The sequence below is a fragment of the Ambystoma mexicanum genome, chromosome 7p (genome assembly GCF_040938575.1).
Source record: "Ambystoma mexicanum isolate Mex_15411 chromosome 7p, UKY_AmexF1_1, whole genome shotgun sequence".
NCBI classification, from domain to species: domain Eukaryota; kingdom Metazoa; phylum Chordata; class Amphibia; order Caudata; family Ambystomatidae; genus Ambystoma; species Ambystoma mexicanum.
In genome coordinates this window covers 147,949,018-147,973,869 of record NC_090939.1, presented here as the reverse complement: position 1 = coordinate 147,973,869, position 24,852 = coordinate 147,949,018, and the positions used below count along the sequence as shown (strand labels likewise).

Genomic DNA, 24,852 nt, shown 5'->3' with positions numbered 1-24,852 from the left:
TCCCACTCTCTCATGTGTTTTGAAATGTGTTTACTCTTGTGTTTTCTTTGGTTATGGAGTCTAACCAACTCCATAGGCATCGTCTTTTCATTTGTGTCACACAGCACCCTCTGTGCAGTGGCACAGGGAAACCTTTTCAGGCTTTCCCAAGGTTTAAATATAGCTTCTCTGGGATAAACTACTCTTTCCCAGTGTAAGTAAAGTGAAATTGACTTTACTAGTCTCTTAAATTCCTAGACCCAGCACACCCTATCTTACAATAGAGTGCTGGAGAGGTTACTTAGTATCCCCTATGTCTTGATACTCCTGTAGCAGTCAAATGTTACCCTTTCCTCTCAGAATGGCTGGTGGCAGTGGTTTTACATCGAACTGCCATGATTTTTCCCGACCGCGAGCGCCGGTAGTGTTAAATAGCGGGAGCAATGTTTTTCAAGATGGCGTCTGAGCCCCCTCTGTAAAAACAGGTCCCGTCTTCTTTTTTCGCCATTTCTTTGTGGAGAAGTCCTTCTAGAGTATTGCTCTGTGCGCCAAACCAGGTTTGGTCTCTTCATTCATTTGCCTTTGGCGGGCTTCAGGACTGAAGACCGCCTCTGGTGCCAGAGTGTCTGGGGTGGGCAGGAAGTGAGGGAAGTGCCGTAAACTCCCTGTGCTTAGTCTCCTAGGAGACCCAAATGCACTCTGTGGTGATTGGCTGGCAAGGTCAGCCACCTTGCTGGGTGAGTGACAGCTAGGCTGGAATGAATGGGAGAGAACTGAATAAAAGGCGAGTCTCTTGGCTTGGAAGGCAGTCGACCACTGGAACGAAGGAACCGAAGAAGAGCTTGAAGAGGGCAGCTGCTGCAACTCCTGGACCATTGGTTTGCCCGGTGAAGCCCTGCTGCAGGTCAGAATCGCCAAGTTCACATCGACGGAGAAGCCCCTGCAAGGACGACTTCTCCCTTTGAGTTGGTGCGACCAATCAACTCACAAGTAAGCCACCTGGACATCTATCTCAGAGCTGGTTGAATTTCCTCAGGTTTGCTGCAGGAAACCGTAGAACCAGGGTGAGAGACACCAGTTTGTGTGCTTTACTCACAGCCACCGCATTTGAAGTTGCCAAGTGCTAGCCTTTTGGACCAGTGCAGTGCAGAAGTCCCCCAACGTCCTCCCTCTTCTCCCCATGACTTAGGCACAGAAACGACAAGATCTGCAGGAACTGCCAGGAACAGAAGTTCAGCTGCATCTTTTTCTTCATTGTAAGGTACTGTGAAATAAGACAGAGTACTTACCTCTCGAGGTGAAAGTGCTTGAAACTTTTGCAACTCGCAGGCCTAATTAGCTTTTGACCCAACTTATGATTCTTCTTTTTACAAACTACTTCCAAGAACTTTTGCAGAGACCTTACCGTTTACTTACCAGAACCGCTTTATCCTATCAAAGGCTTTAGCCCATTGACTTTGGCCTAGCCTATGGAATTGACTCTTCTGGTGAACTCAAAGTATTTGCACTGTCTAAGAATAATTGTAACCTTTCATGTTCTAATAATCTTTACCTTTTACTCCTCTTGAAAAGTATCCTGAAATAGTATTGAAGTATAGTTGTATGTGATTATATTTCCTCCTCCTTATGAATGTTTTATAACTGACAGATAAATTAATAAGGATTTATCAAAGAAATCTTAGTTTATTTGAACACCTGTAATTGTAGACCTCTTGTCACATCATTACTGCTCACATTGCCCTCTTGAGATAAGCCTGGCTGCTCGCCACCGCAACCAAAACTGTGTAGTACAGACTTATACAGACTTATACCAAAGGTTGGTTTTGCTTACACCTCTAGTCCTAGTGCGTGTAGTGGTCCCAAAGGGTACTTCATACACACTTTACCTAACACCCACTAACCCAAGGGAAGAAGTTGTTCCGTCCATAGCTTCTCTTGTCGATCCGAAAAAGGAGTTTCGGCACAGCAGCAGGGCTTCACTCGGCAGTTCAACTGTCCAGGAGGCTGCAGCAAGCTTGGTACACTGTTTCTTCGTCGGTTTGTTCTTTCCAGTGGTCGACTCTATTCAGTCCAAGAAGACTCGCCTTTTATGCAGGTTTCTCCTATTCATGCACAGCCTAGCTGTAGCTCAAATGGCAGGGTGACTGTCCTGCAAGGACAAGCCACCCAGCTAATGCGGACTGGGTGCATTCAGGTAACCAGGAAGACAAAGGACAGAGGAGTTTCGGGCACCTCCCTCACTTCCTGCCCTTCCAGACACACTGGATCCAGAGGCAGGGTTTTAGTACTAAAGCCTGTCAAATGCAAAACGAACTAAGGGCTCAAACCTGGTTTGGCGCGCAGAGTAAAACCCAAGAAAAACCTCACAAACAAGAAATGGCAGAAAAAAGGCCAGGCCATTTTGACACAATGGTCACCCGTGGGTACTATACTGCAGCGGAGGATTCAGCCTGCGGTAGAAAAGCACAATGGTAGGAATATTAAACCACTGCCACAAGCCATTTAAAGTAGTGAGGGGATCATAAACATGTTACATGAGTAAGTAGGAAAAGGGGCTACTAAGTAACCCCCCAGCACTCCACATAAGATGGGGTGTGCTGGACCTACAAAGAGAAAAGGGAAGTAAAGTCAATTTCACTTTAATATTCTTGGGAACTGTAGTTCACCCAAGAAAAGGTACTTAAACCTGAAGACCAACCCAATGGACTTCTCTGTGACACTGCACTGAAGGTGCTGTGTGTCACCATACAAAAATAGATGCCTATGGAGTTTGTCAGACTCAAAAATAAAGGAAACCCGTAATCCAAATCAAATCAAAACACATGAGAGAGTGAGAAAAAGGTCTAAAGTCCAGCAAAAGAGCTTATGGTCTCTAAGGCTGAAGGGAATTAGCACAGAAATGTGAATTATCCCTAACAAGAAGGCACCAGGAAGATGGAGGAACCTGACAAGGCTAGGAGGCTCAAGAGGAAAGCCTGGCCAGCCAACAAAGAACGGTCCTACAAGGGGGGCAACGGCGGAATGGACCCAAGATGGACTTGGGGTGCATTAGTGGTGACACAAAACTTTTCTAGGATGGGGAGACTCAAGGCGCTTGGTCTAGGGGAGCTTAAATGGGAAGCAGCATGGGACAGGAAGTGACAGCTAGCTGGGACAGCAAGTGCAGCCTGCTCAGAAAATGAGTTGGTGCCGAAATGGCTACCTCACACATACACTTCTAGTAGTTTTAGGGTGATAGAATAGTCATTGATCCAAAAGGGTGTGCTTAAAATGCATGCCTGCTCTGGTAGCCATAGGGGCTACCATAAAACAGCACATGTGAAAGGGTTGCAGTAACCGGGGGACTTCAATAGAAGTTTCAGTTCACAAAAATGTCAAAGATGCAGGAAAACCCTCTCCTGATCTCAAAGCCTGCCCCATCCTTTGCCCTTTCTTTGAAGTGGCCATAAGATGCTCTGTACCTATATAACACTCAAAATATATACATTGATATTAATAAAGTTGATAGTTTTATTTTGGTCGCTTTAGGCTGGTTAGACTTAGTTTGGGAACACCTGAAAAGAAGCCACTGTCTGCATAGAGATGAGCACCCCGAGCATACTGAGCGGGAGTACTGGAATATATATGATGCACAGGTTGCTATCGTTTTCATAGATGTTCTAAGAAAACAATTAAAGGAAAATAAGAACATTGGAGAACTTTTTATTAAGTATCTTTCTTGCTTATGTCCCTCATTTTCCTTTGTTTTCCTCCTTCAACCCATTTCAGGGCGATGTTGGGCTTGCTATGGGCAAACTTTATGGAAATGACTTCAGCCAAACCACCATCTCTCGGTTTGAAGCCTTGAACCTCAGCTTTAAGAACATGTGCAAGTTAAAGCCACTCCTGGAAAAATGGCTCAATGATGCAGGTGAGTGGGAATCTTGACAATAAACTGTAGCAGATTCATGACAATTCTGCTCCACTGTGGTTATGCTGTAACGTGTCACTATTTCATTGCGGTACAGATTTTCATAGGTCATTGGATTGAAAATAAAACATACAGAATAGACAAACTCATGAAAAGAAATTGCTTAATCTAATGTTTTAGCTGTGAATTAAATTCTTATTTAAAAACTGACAAAGGAAAAGAAAAGTTCCTGATATGTCTTCGTCTGGGCAGGAAGCCTTTTTTTAAAAAAATCTTAGTTGTGAAACTTTAGTTCAGACAGCCAGTCAATTTGGAGGATTATTTTTCCTGACTTTACTGCAGCACTTTCTGGTTTGATATGTGTAGTCTGGAAACAATGAAAGGATATCTAGTGCAGGCACGGTTTTAAAAATCACTTACTATTTTATGAAACGTGAACAATAAGAATTTCAAACTGCAATATTTGTTCATCTTTTTAGGATAATATTTGTTGTTTTAGTGATTAAATGTTTCCCAATGTCAGCTAAATAATCCCAGAACATTGTAGAATTTTTCTCTTTTATAGCCTCCCACCACTATTTCGCACAGGTCATCCAGTTTGAGATCTAGAGTTATCCAGAAATTGCATAATCCACTGCTAATAGCTTGTGGCGTCCAGTGCTGGAAATGGAAAATATTTACTCTTGGAATGCCCTCCTCCTTGTGAGGAGCGGGGGGGTTAAGAGGTGTGCATGGCACCGGACCACGTCACAAAACACTCTTCATGGAACCCAAGACTGATGATTTGCATAAAAGCAAAGTGCATTTTAGGGGGGGAAAGAATGGCCACAATTTAATATTTGAAATAGGTCTTTGCTAGTGATTCAGGAAGAAACCCTTTGACTGAGAAATAGAAGTTGGGCTATGCACATTTCCATTGGTCACAATACTCACCCTAACAAAAATGTCTGTAATTTGCAAGACATATATGAGAGCTTTTGAATGGGATGTAGGGCTATGGCTATTTCTATACTGAGCGCACTTTCATTCTCCCGTGCTGAGTGTTAGGGAGAATTCTAAGACATGTGCTAATTCCTCTCTAACTTTGAGAGCCCCAGCACTTTTGCTGGACTCTAGGACTTTTTAATTTTTAACCTGTAGAGAGTGAGACATGTTTTCCCACTCTTATGTATTTCGCTGTGATTCAACACTGGTTCTTTTAGTTTTTGTAGTCTGACAAACTCCATAGGCATCATCTTTGCATTCTGACACACAGCACCTTTAGTGCAGTGGATCAGGGAAGTCTCTTAGATTTCCCAAAAGGTTTGAATACCTTCTCTTGGTGAAACTACTGTTTCCAAGAGCAGTGAAGTGAAATTGACTTTACTTATAATTTGTAACTTTCTAGACCCAGCACTATTTTATCGTACATTACTGGAGGCGTTACTTAGTATCCCCTGTGTCTTGTCCCTCATGTACCATTTTTATGTTAAACTTTCTACAATTAATGGCTGGTGGCAGTGGTTTCTTTTTAACTACCATTGGGAGTTTTTACTGCGGGCTGCATTCGCAGCTGTAGTAAAGCACCCATCAGTGCCCATTTTGTCAAAATGTACCTCTTGTTGTTGTAACCTTACTTGATCTCAGTTGAGACTTGCCTTGGTTGCTTCTGTAGAGTTGCTTGCATCTTCTACCTCGCACAAGCCTCCCAGCTTGTGACCTTACATTGATTCTACTTTTTCTACAAAGACTTCTAAAACATTGTGCAAGACTTTAACTTACCTGCAAGAAGTGCTTCAGCTCATCTAGACTTTTGCCCAATTTACATTGGCTGGCCTGGCTCCCTAAATGACTCTTCTCTACTGCTTGTGTTTTACCTTCCCTCCAAGAACGAGTTAATTTACTTTTCATTGGGGGTTCAAAAGTATTAACCTGCTTCAGAATGTGTTCTCTTGTTTTATTCAGGAACCGCTTTACTTTAACACTCATTTCAGTATTGCTATAACTGTGCCAGTGATATATTAATGTCCACAGTGTCCTAGATATTTAAGTCACCTCAGGGTGTAGGAAGTGTCTCTGTGCCATCCCAAATGGTTACTTGCTGATTTAGAGAAGCTAACAGTGTGTATTTTGGAGTGTATTTGTGTGTTACTATTATATTTCCCCTTCTGAAGAAGGCTTATTCAAACTGACTGTTAAATTAATAATTGTTTAATCAAGAAACCTTGAGTGTAAGTGTTTATTTGGATACTTGTCACTGTGAATCTCTGTATCTCCTCTACTGCTCACATTTACCCCACTTGAGTTAAGCCCGGCTGCTCAGCCACACAACCAACCTGTGTAGTACAGACTTATATACCAAATGTGGGGTTCCAAATCTTGCCTAACACTGAGTCTTCTGAAGTGCTGCCCAGGAGCGCTCCAGCAAGACAAACTTTGCCAGAGCTCTGCTTCATCTTGTTCTGACCCATTTCCTACGCTGTTGATGTTGGTGCAACAAAATCCCATTTATATTGGAAGTGACATGCGCTCCTGATGACCTCATGGCAAGTTGCTAGGCATGTTTTCCTTTTTGCTGCTTTTACAGCCTTTTTCTTTGATACCCCCAGCACATTTTCAGACAGGTGTATTTTTTCTGTCCAATTTTGATTTCTCCGGTCAAGCAAAACCTTTTTTCTCCATTCCACTTTGCCACTGCCATTCATTCTAAATGAAACACTGATAAGTACTTATCGTCGTTGTCAGTGCAGGGCACCAATGTACTTTGCACTGGATTGGACTGGCTAGAAGGCCCATATCCTCTAATCCACATTCTGAGTGATGTTCTTGGATGCATCTGAGCTGCTTATCCAGGAATGGATTAGAATTTAGTTTGAAACCTGCATATCTTGTGGCAGATTAGCTGGGGTAGCCTTCACGCCAACAATGTGTATATCTGAGTTGGTTTTCGATCCATTCTCTAGTCAAACACTTCATCATGTAGCTGATGTACTAACGGCATGAAGAAGCATACTGGAATGTTACGCTCACCTGGTATCCACAGGGATCGCCACCCAGCTGGGTTACTCGCTGGTATGCTTCTCAGCTTTGCCCTGATGTGGTCTGCGGGGAAGGTTCTGCCTGAAAATACAGGAGGACTGTGTTCAAGACTGACCGACTGGGGTATGTATCCTCCCTCCACCCCCGCATGCTTTCAGTCCCTCTGGCGCCCTCTCCTCACCTTGTGGTAGAATTAGGCGTGCTCTCCGTCCTGCCTTCTTTGCAGGGGTGTTGTCTTTCATGGGCGGGTGCGGCCTGTTTGATATTGTTCAGGTAGGTCTTATTGCTGTTGTTTAGTTTTGTTGCTATCCTGCATGCCTTTCTTTGTTTAAAATGTCTTTTTTTTCTTCCTTAGGTATGCAGAGCTTCAGCATGGCGAACTGGCTTGGTTGAGCCCCGCTCGTAAATGATGGCGCATTGAGTGCTATGATGCGGTAAGTAAGCGCTATGCCTTTGCTAACCTGTGTTTTCCTTCCTTGAAGGTCGCAGTGTTCTTCAGAGCGAGTGGAATGTCCGGAGTGATGCCAGCCGAGAGGCGACCAGCCAGGTAAGCCTTTTGAGCAGTTCGTAATTTGTAAATGTCTCTACAGCTTTGTTTGATGTTGCCTCTTTCTCTTTCAGGTCGTTCTGTCCAGGAGGCGTGCAGATTCGAGGAAGCTGTTCTCAGTAGCTACAAGTGTTTAAAGATGAAGACTAATGATGTTCCTTTTGTCTCCTTGCAGGTTCTGCTTCTCCGAGGTACGAGGGAATAGCTGGACACGGTGAGCGTCCCGTTGCAAGCTGTTCTGCAGTCCGGGTGTGGTTATATAGCCCAGGTAAAGTAGTACCAGGGAAAGTAGTTCCAGGCCTGCCACACCCAAAACACTAGACCGCATAGCTTGGTTCTTAAGAACCAAGCTATGTGGATGCCTCCATGTTGTCTGACAATACAATAAAGTGGTTCCCAAGCACATTGTTGTTCATGGTGTATGAGCCTGGCGCCATAGGCGCCGGGACTGGCCCCATGAGGGCTTTTGAAGAGGATGCCAGGCTCTAGAGGCCCGAGTCCTGACTCCACCTGGCCAATGGGTTTGCCAGAGGGGGTTTTGGGCGAGGGTCGTGACATGGAAACACTGCTGCAACCACTGTTGCCAAATCTAACTCCCGTAGGTTGTGGCAATGCCTTTATTGGAAAGAGGAAGCCTGTCCATGTCTCTCCATCTGTTTAACTCGTTAACAACTCGTTCACCCTTCGGTATCTCCATTGGCACACTCACAAAGCTTGTGGGAACCCCAGATCTTCTGCTGCCAGGTTTGCATATCCTGAGTTAGTCCTCCTCCTTTCTCTGGACATAGATTATGTCTGCTCCCCCGTTGCCTGCATCGTCATGGGACATCTTGCCTCCTTGCCCTGCTAATCCTCTTCCCAACAGGCTGTTTGTTTGCTGAAGCTGAATCCCTTTCACCTCCTGTGCTACCTGAGACTCTTTGCAGTGTCTACTTGAAATTGCTTGCCACCAATGGCTTCAACTGCCCTTCTTCAGCATTATGGGACTTCCAGCAGAGGTTGTCCTCACTTGGAATCTCCAGGTTCAGTTACAGGCATCGTCTGTGATTGTGAGTCTTTAAGCAGAGACCCGGCCCGCTGCCAGCTGGAACCTATACCCTCATCTGAATTCACAACTGCACCTGCGATTCCTGCGCCTTCTTCCTGGCGTCCATTGATGCAAGTAGTCTCCCTCCAATCAGTGCTCCAGATTAGATTTTGAAGTGGGAGTATTTCACTCCCTATTTTTTTTTAAGTTGAGAGTAAAATGATTTTTTATGGAGTAAAAACATAAGTTCAGTTCACAGCAGGATTATTTTATAAGCGAGTAAAATTATGTTTTAACTGGAAAACAGAAATGTTTTTGAAATAATTCTCCAGCATGGGGTCTGGCATGGATTCAAATGCTCATGAATATTCCCCGTCCTCAGGCCGGGAATCCTTGTTAAAAGAAAAACAGCTCCACTTTCACTAACAAACTGTCTTTCTCCTCTAAACCAATTACTGAACTCTGTATCATACTGCCCCCAACCAGTGACTGCCATCTCCCAAATCCCCTCCTCTGGCAGCCATCTTCAGATTCGATCAGTTCTATTTAAATCAAATAGAGCCTGGGTGCTCTTTCGCTACTTTGTCCGGCAAGCAGGGATCTGTTTGTCAGCATATTTCAAGGCCCCTCAATGGCAAGATTCGTCGAAGATTCCAGAAGGCCACCGGGCCTACACTGCACAGCGGACCATGTCGGAGGAGAAGGAGGGAGGCACCCTCTTCAAGCTCTGCCCCAGCTGCGGATTGAGGAGCGTGTTTGTAGAGAACAAACTCCTCAAGTGCTTCTACTGTCTCCATCCGGACCACAGGGAAGCGGATTGTGAAATCTGCCTTTGGTTCTCCAAGCAGACCATCAAGGGTAGTCGCAGTAGGTTGGCGGTGTGGCTCAATGCCAAGGCCTCTACCCTGTGCGGCAAGCAGGGGCATGCCCCACCCAGGACCGGCCGGTCTGAAGAGCGGGCTTCTAATTCCTTTAAGGGCGCTCCATCCGTGGGGGTCCAAGACGAGACCAAGCACTGCAAGTCTGTTTCCGTTGGGGTCGCTGTGCGAGTGGGTCCCGCGAACGGCAGGGCACGCTTATCTTCACTGTCTGCCTCCATCTCAAGTCATCGCTCCAGCTCCTCCTCGAAGAGGAAATCGGCTAACCCAGGAAAGCTGTGGGAGAAGCCGGAGAAGACCAAGGCACAGGGAAAGGTGTCTGATCTGCGCTGAAGGCCCAGGTGGTCCAGGCAAAGTCATCCTAGTGGCGACTGCCCTCTCGAAGGCAAAAGGGGCTGACCCGGTCCATGGGGGCCCTAGCGGCACCCGGAGTATCCCTGCCCCCGAAGTGGGAGGCCTTGGCCAAGCCGGTGGAGAAGACACCAGGAAGAGGATGCTATCCCTAAGCCCGAGACCAGCCCCTCAGGATCCAAAAAAGAGGAGGCCTCAACTGGGCTCCAAGGCACAGATTGGTCTTCCTCAGATGAGGAGGATCTGGTGTCTGTTCACACGGTCACGGAGGACGTGGGGGACGGCGTAAACTCCGAAGATGATGACGGCGGAAATGGCAAGGGGGAAGATGACGATGGAGGGAATGCCGCCGACCACGTGGGTGCTGGGCCCAGCAGGCCTACCCGTCCCCGACACCTCAGGGGGATGTGTCGTTGGACATCCTCGTGACCCTCCACACCCTGGTGTCGGAAATCCAGACGAGGATGACGACTCCGGCCCAGGTGGCAATGGGCCCGCTGCAGGCGAAGAAGAGGAAGTGGCATCCTATGCCACCATATCAGCCTCCGCACATGCCTTGCCCCCTCCCCTTTATGGATACAGGGACAGACACAGCAACAATTGACACGGTAGGCAGCGTGTCTCCACCGCCGGGAGCTTCTCACTCGGACAAAGTGGGGTCATTCCATGCCATGGTTGCCAGAGCGTCTGAGTTCTTTCAGCTGATGCCAGAAGACACCAAGAAGGAAGGTTTCCTACATTAACGGCGGGAAGCCAAAAGGATAGCCATTGTGGCGGTGGCTCTCCTGGACGTTTGGGATGAAGGCCTGGCGCTGAGAAAAGGGATGGGCCAGAGTAAGCACCCAAGTGCCTATGTTCGCAGCCTTCCCGAGACCCGGTGGTCTCAGCAGCAGCGAGGAAGAAGTCATCTAACCCCTCATCTTCAGCTTCCATTCCCCCGGACAGCGAAGGGAAGAAGTTGAATGGCATGGGTAGGAAAGTGATCTATTCGGCGGCGATGACAGTCAAGGCTGCGAATGCGCTTGCAATCCATGCCAGATACGACAGAGAGCTGTGCTAGAAGATGGCCCCACTGCCGGAGTTCCTACCCGACAAGTGGGTTGAGGCGATTGAGATCCTCCAAGAGTGCAAGGTCGCATTGGAGCATGCCATCACTGTGGCCCTGGACATAGTGTATTTTCAGAGCCCCCTGTACCAGGTGACGGTCTCAACGGACGCTTTGCTGGAGTGCTGGGGAGCCCATACCGGATGTGTCTACGCCAGATGCCTGTAGCTGCGAGAGGAGAGCAATCTCCACATCAATTTCCTGGAGCTGTTGGCAGTGTTCTGGGCGATAAATTCCAAATAGCAGAGCTTGTACAGTGGTATTAGGCAGAAACCTGTGCAGTTCCCTTAGGGAGCACTGCAAAAGATTTAGGACTACAGGTGTTAGCAGTAAACCCACTTGGTAGCAGTCTGTACCACCCAGATTTACCTGGTAGCTGTGGCTGAGCAGTCAGACTTCTCTCAAGAAGAGCTAGGCAGTATGCAAAGTATACACAATAGGCACTCAGGCACACCAATACAAGCAAACACTGACCAGAGCTTTGGTATCAAAGTATATAATTATTTATTTAAAAACACACTGTTTGAAACACTCCAGCACTCTTGTTGTAAAATATTCTAAACACAGTTACTATTGTAATATATACACCCCTTTTTCCTTATTAGATAAGTATTAGTAAAACACCACTTATTTTCATACAGAGGTGAGCGCTTGACCAGATAGCACTCCAATAAGTTTGTGAAAAAGGGAGGGAGAAAGACAGAATATGGAAAGGTACACCACTCCAAGATTCAGGAACACTGTTAGCAAAGCAGAAGAGCAAAAGTCACTGGCGAGCCAAAGTCCAAAGGCTGGGCCCACTCTTGGAGAGAGCAGAGCACAAATGCGCCCAAGATCAGTTACACTAGGCTTAGAAAGTCTTGCAGAGAGTTCAAAAGAGTTTAGAGAGGCTTAGGAAAGTTTAGCCAGGGTGTCCCAGGCTAACCCAGGTTCGAAAGCCGGGGGCTAAATCTACCCCGTACAGTCGGTAGCAAGGGAAGCCAGGCGGGAAGGATCCTCCAGCGGTGGCAGTTGTTCCTGGCAGTGGGTGCAAGTTGCGTCGTCGTCCAGGGGAAGAGAAGATCTCGACATGGAGGAAAGATGAAGGTCGTTGCACTGCCAGGGAAGAAACCAGCCGCGGAGTTTTCCGGTTAAAGGTGGTACATTTTATTTGCGGTCGTGGTAGAACGTGGTATCCCAGTTGCCGGGGTGCTTGGCACAGGCAAGGCGGCCACTAGGTACGTCGGGAAGGCAAAAAGACGGTGAAACTGGTTATCCCCACCAGACAAAGGAAGAAGACTCTCCAGTGGGAGATCTCCTCTGTCGTTGGGAAAAGTGGTGAGACGGTCCAGCAGGGCTCCACCGGTGGTGTCGTCGTGGCAGGTCGGCTCAGCTTCTCCCTCGTCGGATTCTTAGGTCCTGTGGCGACTTCTGAAGTTCCAGTCTCCAAAGCCCTGCTTTTATGCAGAAGACCCCCATTCACTCAGCCTAGCTGTCACTCAAACATGCTAAGTGGTGAGCCGGCCGGCTCACCACTTGGGCCAATCAGGACGGAGTGCGACTTGAGTTGCCTAGGCAACTCAGTCCAGGGTGCCTAAATCCCCCTCCACCCCTCCTAAGTACCCCAGACAGAGTGGCACCACTTTGGAAGGCTTCTGTGGAGAAGCCCGCCAAAAAGTGGAACAAAGGGCTCGACTTGGGTTGGAGTCACAGAAGAGAACACAAACGCCATTTTAGAATCAAGTTTTGGCAAAAAATACCAACCGGAGAATTAATATTAATTAAATAAACCGGCAGTATGTTCAAGGCTACCGTAAATAATTAAATAAAGATAGTAGCCTAAAACAATGGGAAATCCCAGAGGAAAATATTCGCGGTTGAATATAAAAAGTAGTATTCACTGCCACCAGCCAAAACTCGATCAGGGGGGACGGAGACGTGCCCCCTCGACTAACAGACCCTGGGGCACTTGAATTGCCCCAGCCAGTACGTCCACAATATGATGGTTTGTACTGGTTCTGTTCAGAACTTAAGACTAGTAAAGTCAATGGTGACTTTACATGCACTGGGAGACAGTGTCAGTCCCAGGGTATGGAGTCTATACTGGGGGGTCACTATGACACCCCAGTGTTACTGCACTGAGGGTGCTGTGTAACACACATCACAAAAACACATGAAGCCCTATGGGGTAAAAGACTCCATAGCCCATTAAACACATCTAGATTCAAAGAAACGCACTCAAATCATGCCCAAGAGTGAGGTTAAAAGAGTCTCACTCTTGGCAGGAGAAAAAAATAAACCCCAAAAATCCAGCAAAGCTGCTGGGGGACTCACTAGGTTAGGAAATTTAGCCTAAACAGAGAATTCTCCCTAACAAGTGGGCACCACGATATTAAAGATCTTTTCTGTTTTTCAAATCAACATTATTAATTATATGTCCATATTTAGAAAGGAGCTAACCGAGAGATAGTCCAGAGACACCCAGATCAGTGAAAAGGCCATGCAATAAAGCTGGATATGTGTCCAGCTAATCGGTTGCTCACACAATGTCCCAAAGCTAGGGTTTCCAAACAGTGTAGTATATATTCATTCAGCCTGTTCACTAAATTCACTAAATAATAAGCAGGCCAAAGTCGCAAAATCATTTATCTCAAAATGTTTATATTTAGTTTCACTAAATATTAGAGTTGAGGCAAGCTTCAGCACAAGTGGAAATATTTTAAGGATTAAATTGCCAATGCATTTCGGAATGATTCCTTCGTCAGGGCAATCCTTTACATATATCTACTCATAACATTCAAGGTATTGAATCAATATGATCAGATAGTTCAAAACGTTATTCAGAAATAAGATCAAATAGCTCAAAAATAAACCCGTAAAGAAACAAGAAAAAGAACATACCATCAATTCAAGCGTTTCATGTAGTTGTCAAACCATATAAAAAGGAAATACAAAGAGGTATGTAAGTAATTAGACTGTGTCTACCTTTGTCAAAAAGTAAATCGTAATGTGAGTTCTTGATGTATTACCTTCTTGTGTTGTGCCTTTTAACATGTATCCATTCAATGGCTGTATAGCCGTACTGCAACATTCACAAGCCGTTTAATAAACATATCCTTGTTTCAATATTCATTCACATAGTACATTGCTCATATATAGATCCTTGTAGCCTCCAGCTTACCTTTCCATGTGGACTATTCGTATAACGCGGGCGCGTGACAGTTGTCTCGCGTACCTGGCTCGGTTCGATACTCTAGAGTTCGTTGTCATGGCAATGGTACTCTTTCTTTGTATTCTGCCGCCCGTACGAGCGGCAAACCTGAACACAGTAATTGCAAGTCTAGTGTTCAACATAAACATTTGCTGTTACAAACAAGTACATACAACGTGAGTGAACACGGAATTTCAATGTGCATCTGTGATATTTGTGATGTTACAAAACTCTCACAGGCACTTTGCTGGCCACCTATATGTAATACATTTCCTGTTCCTCAGAGGGTTACGGCCCTGCAGATTCTTCCGTACTTGTTGTCCTTGGTCAAGACGGGGCTGGCGCACGCCTCCATCAATGTGCATCTGGCGGCTATCTCCAGCTACACTAGGTCTCCGGGACAGTCTTCTCTTTGGTCACACCACCTCATCAAGGAGTTCCTCAAAGGACTGTTCCGATAGTTCCTGCAGGTGAATGCACCTGTCCCGGTGTGGGAACTCAATGTGGTACTGACCAGGCTCATGGGGGGCCCCCCATCGAGCCTATGCATCAGGTCACTCTTAAGTTCCTATTGTGGAAAATGGCTTTCCTCATGGCAGTAGAGTAGGTGAGATCCAGGCCCTATCCTGCAAACAGCAGTATCTGACTTTTCACAACACTAGGGTGGTGCAGCCCTCCTTCATGCCGAAGGTTCTGTCGGAATTCCACCTCAATGAGCCTTTGGTGTTGCCCGTGTTCTTTCCGAAACCTTGACGCCGGCTGAAAGGACTTTGCACTCGCTGGATGTGACTCGTGCTCTGAAGTTCTATGTGGCACATACATAGAGTTTCCGGAAGACGTCTCAACTTTTCGTGAACTTTGGCCCTGTGAACCATGGGAAGGCCGTGTGCAAGGATTCCATCTCTAGGTGACTCTCCGACTGTATCACACACTGTCACTGGTTGACAAACCAACCGCTGCCCGGCCGTACGAGAGCCCATTCCGCCAGAGCGATCGCTGCAAAGGCGTTCCTGTCTGGTGTACCCCTGCTGAACATCCACAGGGCTGCTACATGGAGGTCTACTGCGTCGACTGGGATTCCAGAGAGGAGTCAAAGGTTGTCCAAGCAGTGCTACGCAACCTGTTTGCTTTAAGGTGAGATAAGAGTAATTGCTTGTGTTGAGCCTTGCCACCTCCCCTGGTTGTGTAATGTTGTACTGCTATGTATTCTTTATTCATGAGCATGTGAATCCATGCCAGACCCCATGCTGGAGAAGGAACAAGTTACTTATCTGTAACTATTGTACTCTTATGTCCCGTTCCCTTTCCTTCATACTGCATGGGCCTCCCTTCCAAGGGATGGGAAACTGAACCTTTTTCACCAGAAAAAACCTTCTTCCCCTTTAAATTTAGAGGCGCGTGGGGGTGCGTCCCTGGAGCATGCGCTGCCCTGACTCCACCCTCCGACGCCACACCTCAGTCCCCTTTTTTCTGCGTCGACGAGAACGGACCAAATTCACCAGCGCTCCTGGGTTTGGCTTAATGTAATTTCACGCGTGGATACTTCTTCTTGTCTTTTTATCATACAGATACTCTGTCCTCGGGCGTCACGCTCCTCCCTGCCGCATGTCGACTTCCACAGGTTTCAGCAGGTGTCCATCCTCCGACAGTCTCTTCCCAACTTCAGACCCCCACGCCCTCTGCCTTTGTTGCCTTGGCCCAGTTCACGGTTGGCAAGCTTGTACAGTGTGCAGCTCCCTGTCATCGAGGTCTCTGAAGAACAGGCTAGCCAGGTGGAGGGAACTCTTCCAGAAATTGCCTCCAGAGGTCCTGAAGGACTTCGTCAAACATGGTTCCAGGCCCAAGGTAGGGCCTCTGTTCTCCATCGCACCCCGCTAGGGAGACTCCTTCCCAAGGACTCGCCTGCGCGGGACGGACCACCCAGGTTCTACTACCTACGGGCCGAGGGATCCTCGAATGCTCCTGGTGACAGTGTTGCAGGACCGGAAGGTTCTTGTACCGGGTCTTCACCCTTGTACCGGCAATATGTCTGAGGGGCCACGCCCTTGTACCGGCGATATGTCTGAGGGGGGGCCTAAACGCAGCTCTACCGGCCCCAGGGCCCAGGGTGTTACGCCTACCAGGCCTCAGCCTGAGGAGCAGGGTAGGCCTCATGATCCACACTCAAGAGTCCTGAAGGAGGCTGGGCCCAGCGAGCTGAGCAACACGACGCAGGCATGTGGAAGGCAGCTTGACAAGATGGCCGCTGTGTCCGACATCAGCACCTGTCCGCCGCCGCACCATGTTAGGGGAATTCTCAGAAAGTGCTAATTCCCTCTATCTTAGAGACCCCCAGCAACTTTGCTGGATTTTGAGGACTTGATTTTTTTTACCCGGAGAGAGAGAGGCCCTTTGTCACATTCTCATGTATTTTAATGTGATTTATGAGCTTTGTTTCTTTTGGATATGGAGCCTGCAAACTCCATAGGCATAATCTTTTACATTGTGTCATACAGCACCTTCAGTGCAGTGGCACAGGGAAGTCTTTCAGATTTCCCAAGGTTTAAATACCTCCTCTAGGATAAACTGTTTCCCAGAGCAGTAACGTGAAATTGACTTTACTTACATATGTAACTTTCTAGACCCAGACACACCATTTTACAATAGTGTACTGGAGGGGTCACCTAGTATCCCCTTTGTCTAGCTTCTCATGAAACCATTTTTTGTTAGTCTTTCCTCGCTGAATGGCTGGTGGCAGTGGTTTTGTTTTAACTACCGTGGTGTGCATTTACAGCGGGCTGCGTACGCAGCTGCAGTAAAGCACACAAGGGTGCCATTTTTGTCAAAATGGCCCCAGTCTTTTTTCACCTTTTCTTTGTGGAAATGTCCTTCTTGAGATTTAATCTGCGTGCCAAACCAGGGTTGGTCCCATTGTTCGCTTTGCCTTTGGTGGGATTCACGAGTGAAGCCCGCCTCTGGCTCCAGAGTGTCTGGGGTGGGCAGGAAGGTCAGGGAAGTGCCCAAAACGCCCTGTGCTTGGTCTCCTAGGAGACCCAAATGCACTCTGTAGTGATTGGCCGGCTAACTGTCCGGCAAGGACAGCCACCCTGCTGGGTAACTGACAACTAGGCTGGAATGAATGGGAGCAAACTGAATAAAAGGCGAGCTTTTGGCTTGGAAGGCAGAGTCGACCACTGGGCAAAGGAACCGATCAAGAACTTGAAGAGGACGCTTGCTGCAACTCCTGGACCGTTGGTTTGCCCTGTGAAGAGTTGCTGTTGGAAACCGTATAGCCAGGGTTGCTTTTAAGCTGACCTAGAGCTCCAGGAAGATCCTCCGGACTCCAAAGTAAGCCACCTAGACATCCTTCTCGGAGCTGGTTGAATTTCCAGAGAGTTGCTGCTAGAAACCGTATAGCCAGGGAGAGGAACACCAGATTGTGTGAGTTGCTTTTAAGCTGGCCTAGAGCTCCAGGAAGATCCCCCGGACTCCCAGGAAGCAGGACTGATCGAGCATGAGCCCCCACAACAGAGTGTGGGACCCTAGAGGCAAGGAAAGCCCATCTAAACAGCCAGGAACCGCAGTGCTGCTATTTGCGGTAGACGCGAGGAGCTGAAACACTGAACAGCCACTGATTTAAAGATTGCCGGTTGCGAGCGGTGACCGTCCCATTGCAGTGCAGGAGTCCCCAGAAGTCCTCCCTCTTGTCCCTACGACTGAGGCCCAGGAACAGTGACACCTGCAGAGCTGCTCAGGAACAGAATTCATCTGCTGCACTTTTTCTTCAATACAAAGGTACTGTAAAGGGTCTGAGAGAACTTAGGTCTTGCTGTAGAGTTGCTGGCATCTTCTACCATTCACAAGTCTAAACAGCTTGTGCCCCTACATTTGATTCTTCCTTTCTTCAAAGACTTCTAAAACATTGTGCAAAGACTTCCTACTTACCCAACAGAGGTACTTCATCCTACATAAGACGTTTGCCCATTGACTTTGGCTTAGCCTATTATACTGAATGACTCTGCTTAGGGGATCCAAAAGTATTTGCCTGCTTAAGAATATTTGTGGTCTCTTGTTTGTTCTAATCACCTTTTCCTTTTACCAACTTCTAAGAGTGTTCTAAATGCCAACAGTAAGATATTAATATCCCCAGCATCCTAGCTTTTGAAGTCACCTGACGGTGTAGGTTGTGTCTGTGGACCATCCCAAAAGGGTCTTTACTGATTTAGAAACTAAGTGTGTTTAGTAATGACATGTATTTGTGTATTACTATTCTATTGCTCCCTTCTGAGGAAGGTTTATTCTAACTGACTGATACATTAATAATTGTTTATTCAAGAAACTTTGTGTGTAAGAGTTTATTTGAACACTTGTCACTGTAAATCTCTGTGTAACTCCCCCACAGCTCACATTGACCCCTCTTGAGATAAGTCTGGCTGCTTAACACGCTACCAGAACTGTGTAGTACAAGCTTATACCAAAGGTTGGGTTTCCGATTACCTGTAGTCAGGGTTGTTGTAGTGTTCCCAAAGGGTACTTCATACAATCTTGCCTAACACACCAGGAATGGGAATTCGCCGAAGAACTAGTGTCAAGGGGGGACTGGGGTCAACCAGGTACATGGCCTACAGCCTATCCTTCATTTGCGCAGGTCAGGTTCCCGCTAAACCCATATGGGCAGGGTATGCAGCGCCTCCAGCAGCCGCCCGCTACTCCGTCTATATTCCATACCACCCCTACAGCCTGTGAGGACAGGTTCTTTGAGAGGTTCTCGGACTCACGAAGTCCCCTCGGATGGAGGTGATCCTCAGGGATTCCAACAGGGAGGTGCTCCCGCAGATGCTTCAGCACCTTCAGGCTCCTCTGCCCACGGCCCCGCCTTTGCCACCGGCTCCGCTCCCCTAACCCATTCCTCAGGCGGTTCTGTATCAGCCTCCGCCACAGCCTCTGGCTCTGGTCCCAGTACCCCAGCCTCTGGCTCCCGCCACTCCTCCACCGGTGCAGGATACTCCATCCGGACGATGAAGAGGAGCCCAACACGCCATTGTCAGCCAAGGCTTTCCATGCACTTCTTGCAGGGCTGACTGAGTACCTGGGCCTCCCTCAACCCGAGGTCAAACAACCAGCAGAGGGGGTCCTCGCAGAAGTCCGCACCCACGCCCCTATTCTAAAATGGGAATTCCACTGCAGACCGATGTAGTCCCCCTGGCCAGCCGGTCAATCGATGCCTGGATGCCAAGTACAGGCAGATGGAGGGGGATCCACTCTTGCTATCGGCCCGTCCTCAGCCACACTCCTCACTGATCGCTGCAGCATCACTATACTCCAAGCCTCAGTGGTCCTCAGCCGCCTCCTCTACGGCGCTGCTAGACAAGGAGGAGATGATCTTGGAGACGTACGAGAAGAAACTATTCCAATGCGTCTTTGCATCTTCGTCAGGCCGATGCCATGCTGGCGGCCACTAACCAGAAGGTGTGGTGGGAAATTGTGGATTTCTTCACAGAGCTTCCTACGCAGAGCCAATCTCGTTTCTAATCGGGACTGGCTGAGGCCAAGCTGGTGGTGCAGGATATCATGGAGTCCACCGTGGCCCACATTGACACCTCTGGTCGGGCATCTGCATCGCCACGGACATGAGAACATCATCCTGGCCTTGTGCAACGAAATTTTACCTGGTCGTCCAGGAACGCATATTAGACCTGCCGTTCGAGGGTGGGGGGGGGGTTACCTCTTCCACTCCACCATGGACGAGGAGCTGGACAAAAAGAAAAACAGCTCACAAACGGCCAAGTCTTTATTCATCCTGACAAAGACCACGGCCAAATCGTATACCCAGTCACAGCAGCGCTCCGACAAAGGGTGTACATACGGAGGGTTCCGCGGCTTCAAAGAAGGGAGGTCCAGGCAGCCGGACCGCTCGCCGACTCCACATCGGCGCAAGCAACAAAAGGGGGGGGGTAAGGGCTTTTTCTAGTCTCCCTCCTCCGCAACAGCCCCTGAGGAAAAGAAGGCATCATGTGTTTTAATTGGGGGGGCAGGCTTGCTCTCCATGCACATTTCTGGCGCCAGAATTTCACAGACCCCTGGATGCTCTCAATAGTATCCACGGGGTACCGACTACCCATCCCATCCCAGCCTCGCCTCTCCTCATTCCTCCCCTCAAGTTGGGACAGCAACTCTTCTGGCGGAGATCCGATCGTTCATAGAGAGCCTGGCCGTGGAGAATTCCTTGAGACTTAAATTGAAACTAATCAGTAACACCTGAAAAGACTGCCTCCCTGAAGATTGTAAGAGACATGAAAGCGCTTGGAGGAGAAGATCAACTGAACTGCAGCAGGTATACAAAACTGGGAACTAGAGTGCACGCCTCATCTTCTTTTTCTACATAAAACCAGAGGCCTATGGAGTTTACCAGACTCCATTAAACAGTAAGAAACCAAACATCCTAGTCAGAAAAACACATGAGGGAATCGGGACAAAGTCCCACTCACTCGGGAGTAAAAATTAAAAAGCCCTGAGTCCAGCAAAAGAGATGGGTGTCTCTAGGGTTAAAGGGAATTGGCACAGAAATGAAAATTCTCCCCAACAGGTGGTCTCTCCATTTCATCTGAATCGAGAGATCTGCCTGTTGGTGTTCTTCCCAAACCCGCAGTTAGAGGCAGAAAGGGCCCTACCTTCCTTGGACCTCAAGAGGGTCTTCAAGTTTTATCTCCCGGACTAAATCCTTCAGGAAGTTCAAGGCATTGTTTGTTACTTTTGGGGGCATCTCCCCCTGCTCTCAGGCTTCCAAGGCTTCTATCACCCATTGGATGGTTCAGGCCATTTCAGAGTTGTATACAGCCATGGGCAGCCAGTCCCGGAGGAGATTCATGCGCATGCGGTTAGGGCTAATGCCACGGCTGTCCCGTTTCAGAGGCATGCCCCTTGGGATGTCATAAGCAGGCCAGCTACTTGGGCCACTTCGTCGGCTTTCTGCAAGCACTACTCACTGGACACCAGCTCCAGGCGCGATGCAGAATGTGGTCAGGTGGTTCTGCGGAACCTGTTTGCTTCTTCCTAGATATGAGACTGGCAGTCAAAGTTCCACTCTATGGTCTTGTTCAGTGGAATCACCCACAAGAATGGAGGAAAGGGGACGAGACATACAAGTAATTAAAATGACTCACCATAGTGACTAGAGTACTCCTAATTCATAGTCCCCTTTCCTCCATACGTCCCACCCACCTTCCCCCGCTAATATGCCAGGGGCTAATCTGTATTAAGAATAGCCAGGTATCTAAGCGTCTGATGTGTTCAAAGGGGACTGAGGTGAGGCGCCGGAGGGTGGGGTCTCGATGGGACGTTCCCAAGCCTGAGGCCGTGCGCGGACTAAATTTAAAGGGGAAGCTCAATTTTTCACTGCCAAAGTTTACGGTACTGTCCCCATTTTGGGAGACGTGCACAAGGATGGTAGGAAAGGAGGCTGAGTACTCTAGTCACCACAGTGAGTAACTTTAATTTCTTGACTTTTTGTCAATTTTGATCCTTTGGGACATGGGAAGGCCCTGTCTAAGACTTCCATCTCCAGGTGGCTCTCCGGCTGTATTGTGCATTGCCATTATCTGGCCAACAGATGACTTTAAAGCCGACCGAGAGTTCATTCCTGCAGAGCTATTTCAGCGACTACAGTGTTTCTCTCTAGTGTTCCCCTGTTCGACATCTGCAGGGCTGCTACGTGGAGGTCTACCCACACCTTCACAAGATTCTACTGGGTCGACAGATTTGAGGGAGGAGTCCTGGGTCGGCCAAGCAGTGCTGCGCAAGTTCTTTGTTTAAGGCGAGTCTGTTTCAGGGGGTAAGTGTATTGCTTCTGTGATCCTTGCCACCTCCCGTGGTTGTGTATTTGTACTGCTGTGTAATCGTATTCATAAGCATGTGAACCCATGCAAGACCCCATACTGGAGAAGGAACAAGTTGCTTACCTGTAACTCTTGTTCTTTAGCATGGGTCTTGCATGGGTTCACATGCAAGCCCTCCCTCCTTCCCCTCTCTGGCTCTTCTTGGTTCATACTGCCACTTTACGTGCTCGACCAAATCTGAAGATAGCCACCATGGGTGGAGCTTAGGAGGACGAGTGCCATTGGCTAGGACAGTATGGCTCAGGGTGACACTGATAGGCTATAGAAACGACAGGCAGTTTTTAGCTTAAAGCTAAACTGCTTTAGTTTTACCGGGGTCCCAGTCTGACGATGGGGAATATTCATGAGCATGTTAATCCATGCACGACTCATGCTAGCGAACAAGAGTTACAGGTACCTAATTTGTTCTGTTCTGCATGTGTACAAAGGGGAAATAAAAAATGTTTTTATCTTTAACAGAAAGGCCCACCTTTAGTTGGTAGAATTCAGTCAAAGGGATGCGGTCTAAACGCCTAAAAGTGTGGGTATCCATTCTTACAAATGAGTAGCGGTTTCTTTGAGTTAATCATGGAAATAAAATGATAAATCATAGGTTTTATAATTTGGGAAATTGTCAGTAGCATGATGAAATTTCGTCTATGTATTGTTATATTTTTGGCTTTTAAATTGGGGCTTTCATTTGCCATTGTAAACCTTAGACCTTCTTATAAGGTTTTGCAGGGCTACTGTCTTTGGCTTTTTTTCTGGCTGTCTGTTAAAGAAGTTATCTCCAGAAACAAAACTGTTGTGACATGCTTCATTCCAGTTCGATATGGTTACAACGGTTTGAGAACAACTCTGGGCAGGGAGTATACCCATTGTACAGAAATATGGAAGGCACTTTCTCAATTCTGGCTGGCTATCCGAGGCTGAGATTTAGAACGTGTTTGATTGATCCTTTGTTTTTTATGTTCTTTTGCTATGTATTAATTGAATGTGTGATGCTGTCTTTTTTTTTTAACTTACCGCATTATGCTCTTCAGAGAACCTTACATCTGATGCTGCTCTGTCCAGTCCCAGCTCCTTGAACTCTCCTGGACTTGGCATTGAGGGGCTGAACCGCAGGAGGAAGAAACGTACCAGCATAGAGACCAACATACGAGTGGCCTTAGAGAAGAGTTTCCTGGAGGTTAGTGGTATAGCTTGTGCTAAATGGAATTGGGTAGCCACCAGAATAATTAGAGATTTGTGTTATGTTTTACAGAATAGCAGATGTGCCATTTCGTCTAGATTCTTTTGTGACATACATTTTTATTTTTTTAATACAAAAGTCAACGGCACTTGACGCCTGCCTTACTGAAAGTAATATACAGTGAGGTGATGCAACATTTTGATGGAATCTGCTTAGTGGCTCGAGTGAAACAGCAAACCATCTATATAAAATGTATAAATAGCCAAATTGTACGGCAAAAGGTGTTTTGGGGTTACACATGATGAGATGGGGGTGACAAAGTCAGATAGGTAATTGTGATGAGTGTGGGTAAACAGATATAATTGTTGTCCATCTCATTCCTGTGTCAACATAATTGTGTGGGGACATATGAAGAAATGTTCAAATTGTGGGCGCTTTCCAAATGTATATGTATTGTTCTCTGAATAAGAGGTGATGTCCATTATGTGATGTCTTGAATGTATGTTTTTAAACAAATTAATTGATTCAATAAAGAATATATTTTTTCAGTGAAATGTGTGTGGGAATGAGATCCATACTTTAGGTGATCTAGCTATAAGTGTAACGCTCACCTGATTCTCGCAGAGGCGCCGGTCTTGACTGGGCGACTACCGTATCTTCAAAGGTGATGAGTAGCACCCGGTTGGCTCTTTGGGCTGGACCTCTGTGCACTGTATGCCTGACGTGTAGAGTAAGATGTCTGCAGATATAAAATATGGGGTTAATGAACTGGGGTTATTGGGGTGTCCCTATCTCTTTCCTCTTCTCCTCTCCTGTAGACCCCCAAAGGTTAACGCTCTCACCTTAGGTAAGTGAATGCCGAGCTCTCCATCTGCCTCGGGGCAGGGTGCTGTAACCAGTTTCTTCACTGGATAGGTAGCGCAGGCCTCTTGACTTCAGAGGACTGCTGTCCGTCGTTTACTGCACGAACGGTAAGTTTCGAGTCATTCAAATGTCTTTAAAGTCTTTAGTAATGATGTCTCTTGTTTTGCAGGGTTCCGGCGATGGCGGATGACGGGCTGAAGTGAGTTGAAGATGGAGCCTGTGTGATGAATAGAAGCGCCTGGAAGCACCTAAGTAAGCGCTTGTTGCCTGCTTCACTATGCGCTCTAACTGTCTTTTTATTTTGCAGGTACGAGTTCGGAGCGGCTGCAGGGTGCCGGAATACCCACTGGATTAGATGTGGAAAGGAGTAATGGCACGTGAGTATTAAAGTTCCCCAATGTCTTTAAACGCACCTTGTTTTGTCTTTCAGATGCGGGATGCAGCGCCGAAGGCCTCCGGAGCGTGCGAAGAGTTGGTAAACTTTTGTCTTTCAGATGCCGGAATGCAGTGTGAAGACCTCCGGAGCGCACGAAGAGTAGGTAAGCCTTTGCCTTTCAGATGCCGGAATGCTAACCTGTTCTTTCTTGTCTTTATAGGTGTTGCTGAAGACTGGATTCAGGATGGTAAGCCTTTTTCCTTAGGCCCAGGACCGGATGCAGAAGACACGATGAGCGTTCTGCTGCAGAGGTTGCAGAATAACGCAAAGCAAGATTCATCCATCGGGTGTGGTTTAAATAGCCTCCTGTAGTGCTTAGGTGTCTCCTTCCACAGCCACGCCTAAGTAAGAAAAGAGTTCCTGGTAAGAAAAGAGTTCCTGCCTTCCAGAAGAGTTCCAGTGTTCTGAATCTAGGGAGTGGCTCCAGCCCCACCCAACAGGAAAAGTAGTTCCAAACAGAAGAGTATCAGAGGCTCAACTGGCAGGCAAGTAAGCAGCATGG

At 47.4% G+C, this 24,852-nt stretch overlaps 1 protein-coding gene across 19 annotated transcripts in view; it reads left to right on the top strand.

Annotated features, from left to right (window-relative positions):
• POU2F1 (POU class 2 homeobox 1) overlaps positions 1–24,852 on the top strand; it is a 1,344,877-nt gene that overhangs the window by 1,045,973 nt on the left and 274,052 nt on the right. For all 19 annotated transcript variants that reach the window (XM_069635947.1, XM_069635943.1, XM_069635944.1 and 16 more), the window contains 2 exons: positions 3,748–3,889; positions 22,902–23,047. In XM_069635947.1, coding sequence (XP_069492048.1) covers positions 3,748–3,889; positions 22,902–23,047 — 288 coding nt within the window. The remainder of the gene's footprint in view (positions 1–3,747; positions 3,890–22,901; positions 23,048–24,852) is intronic.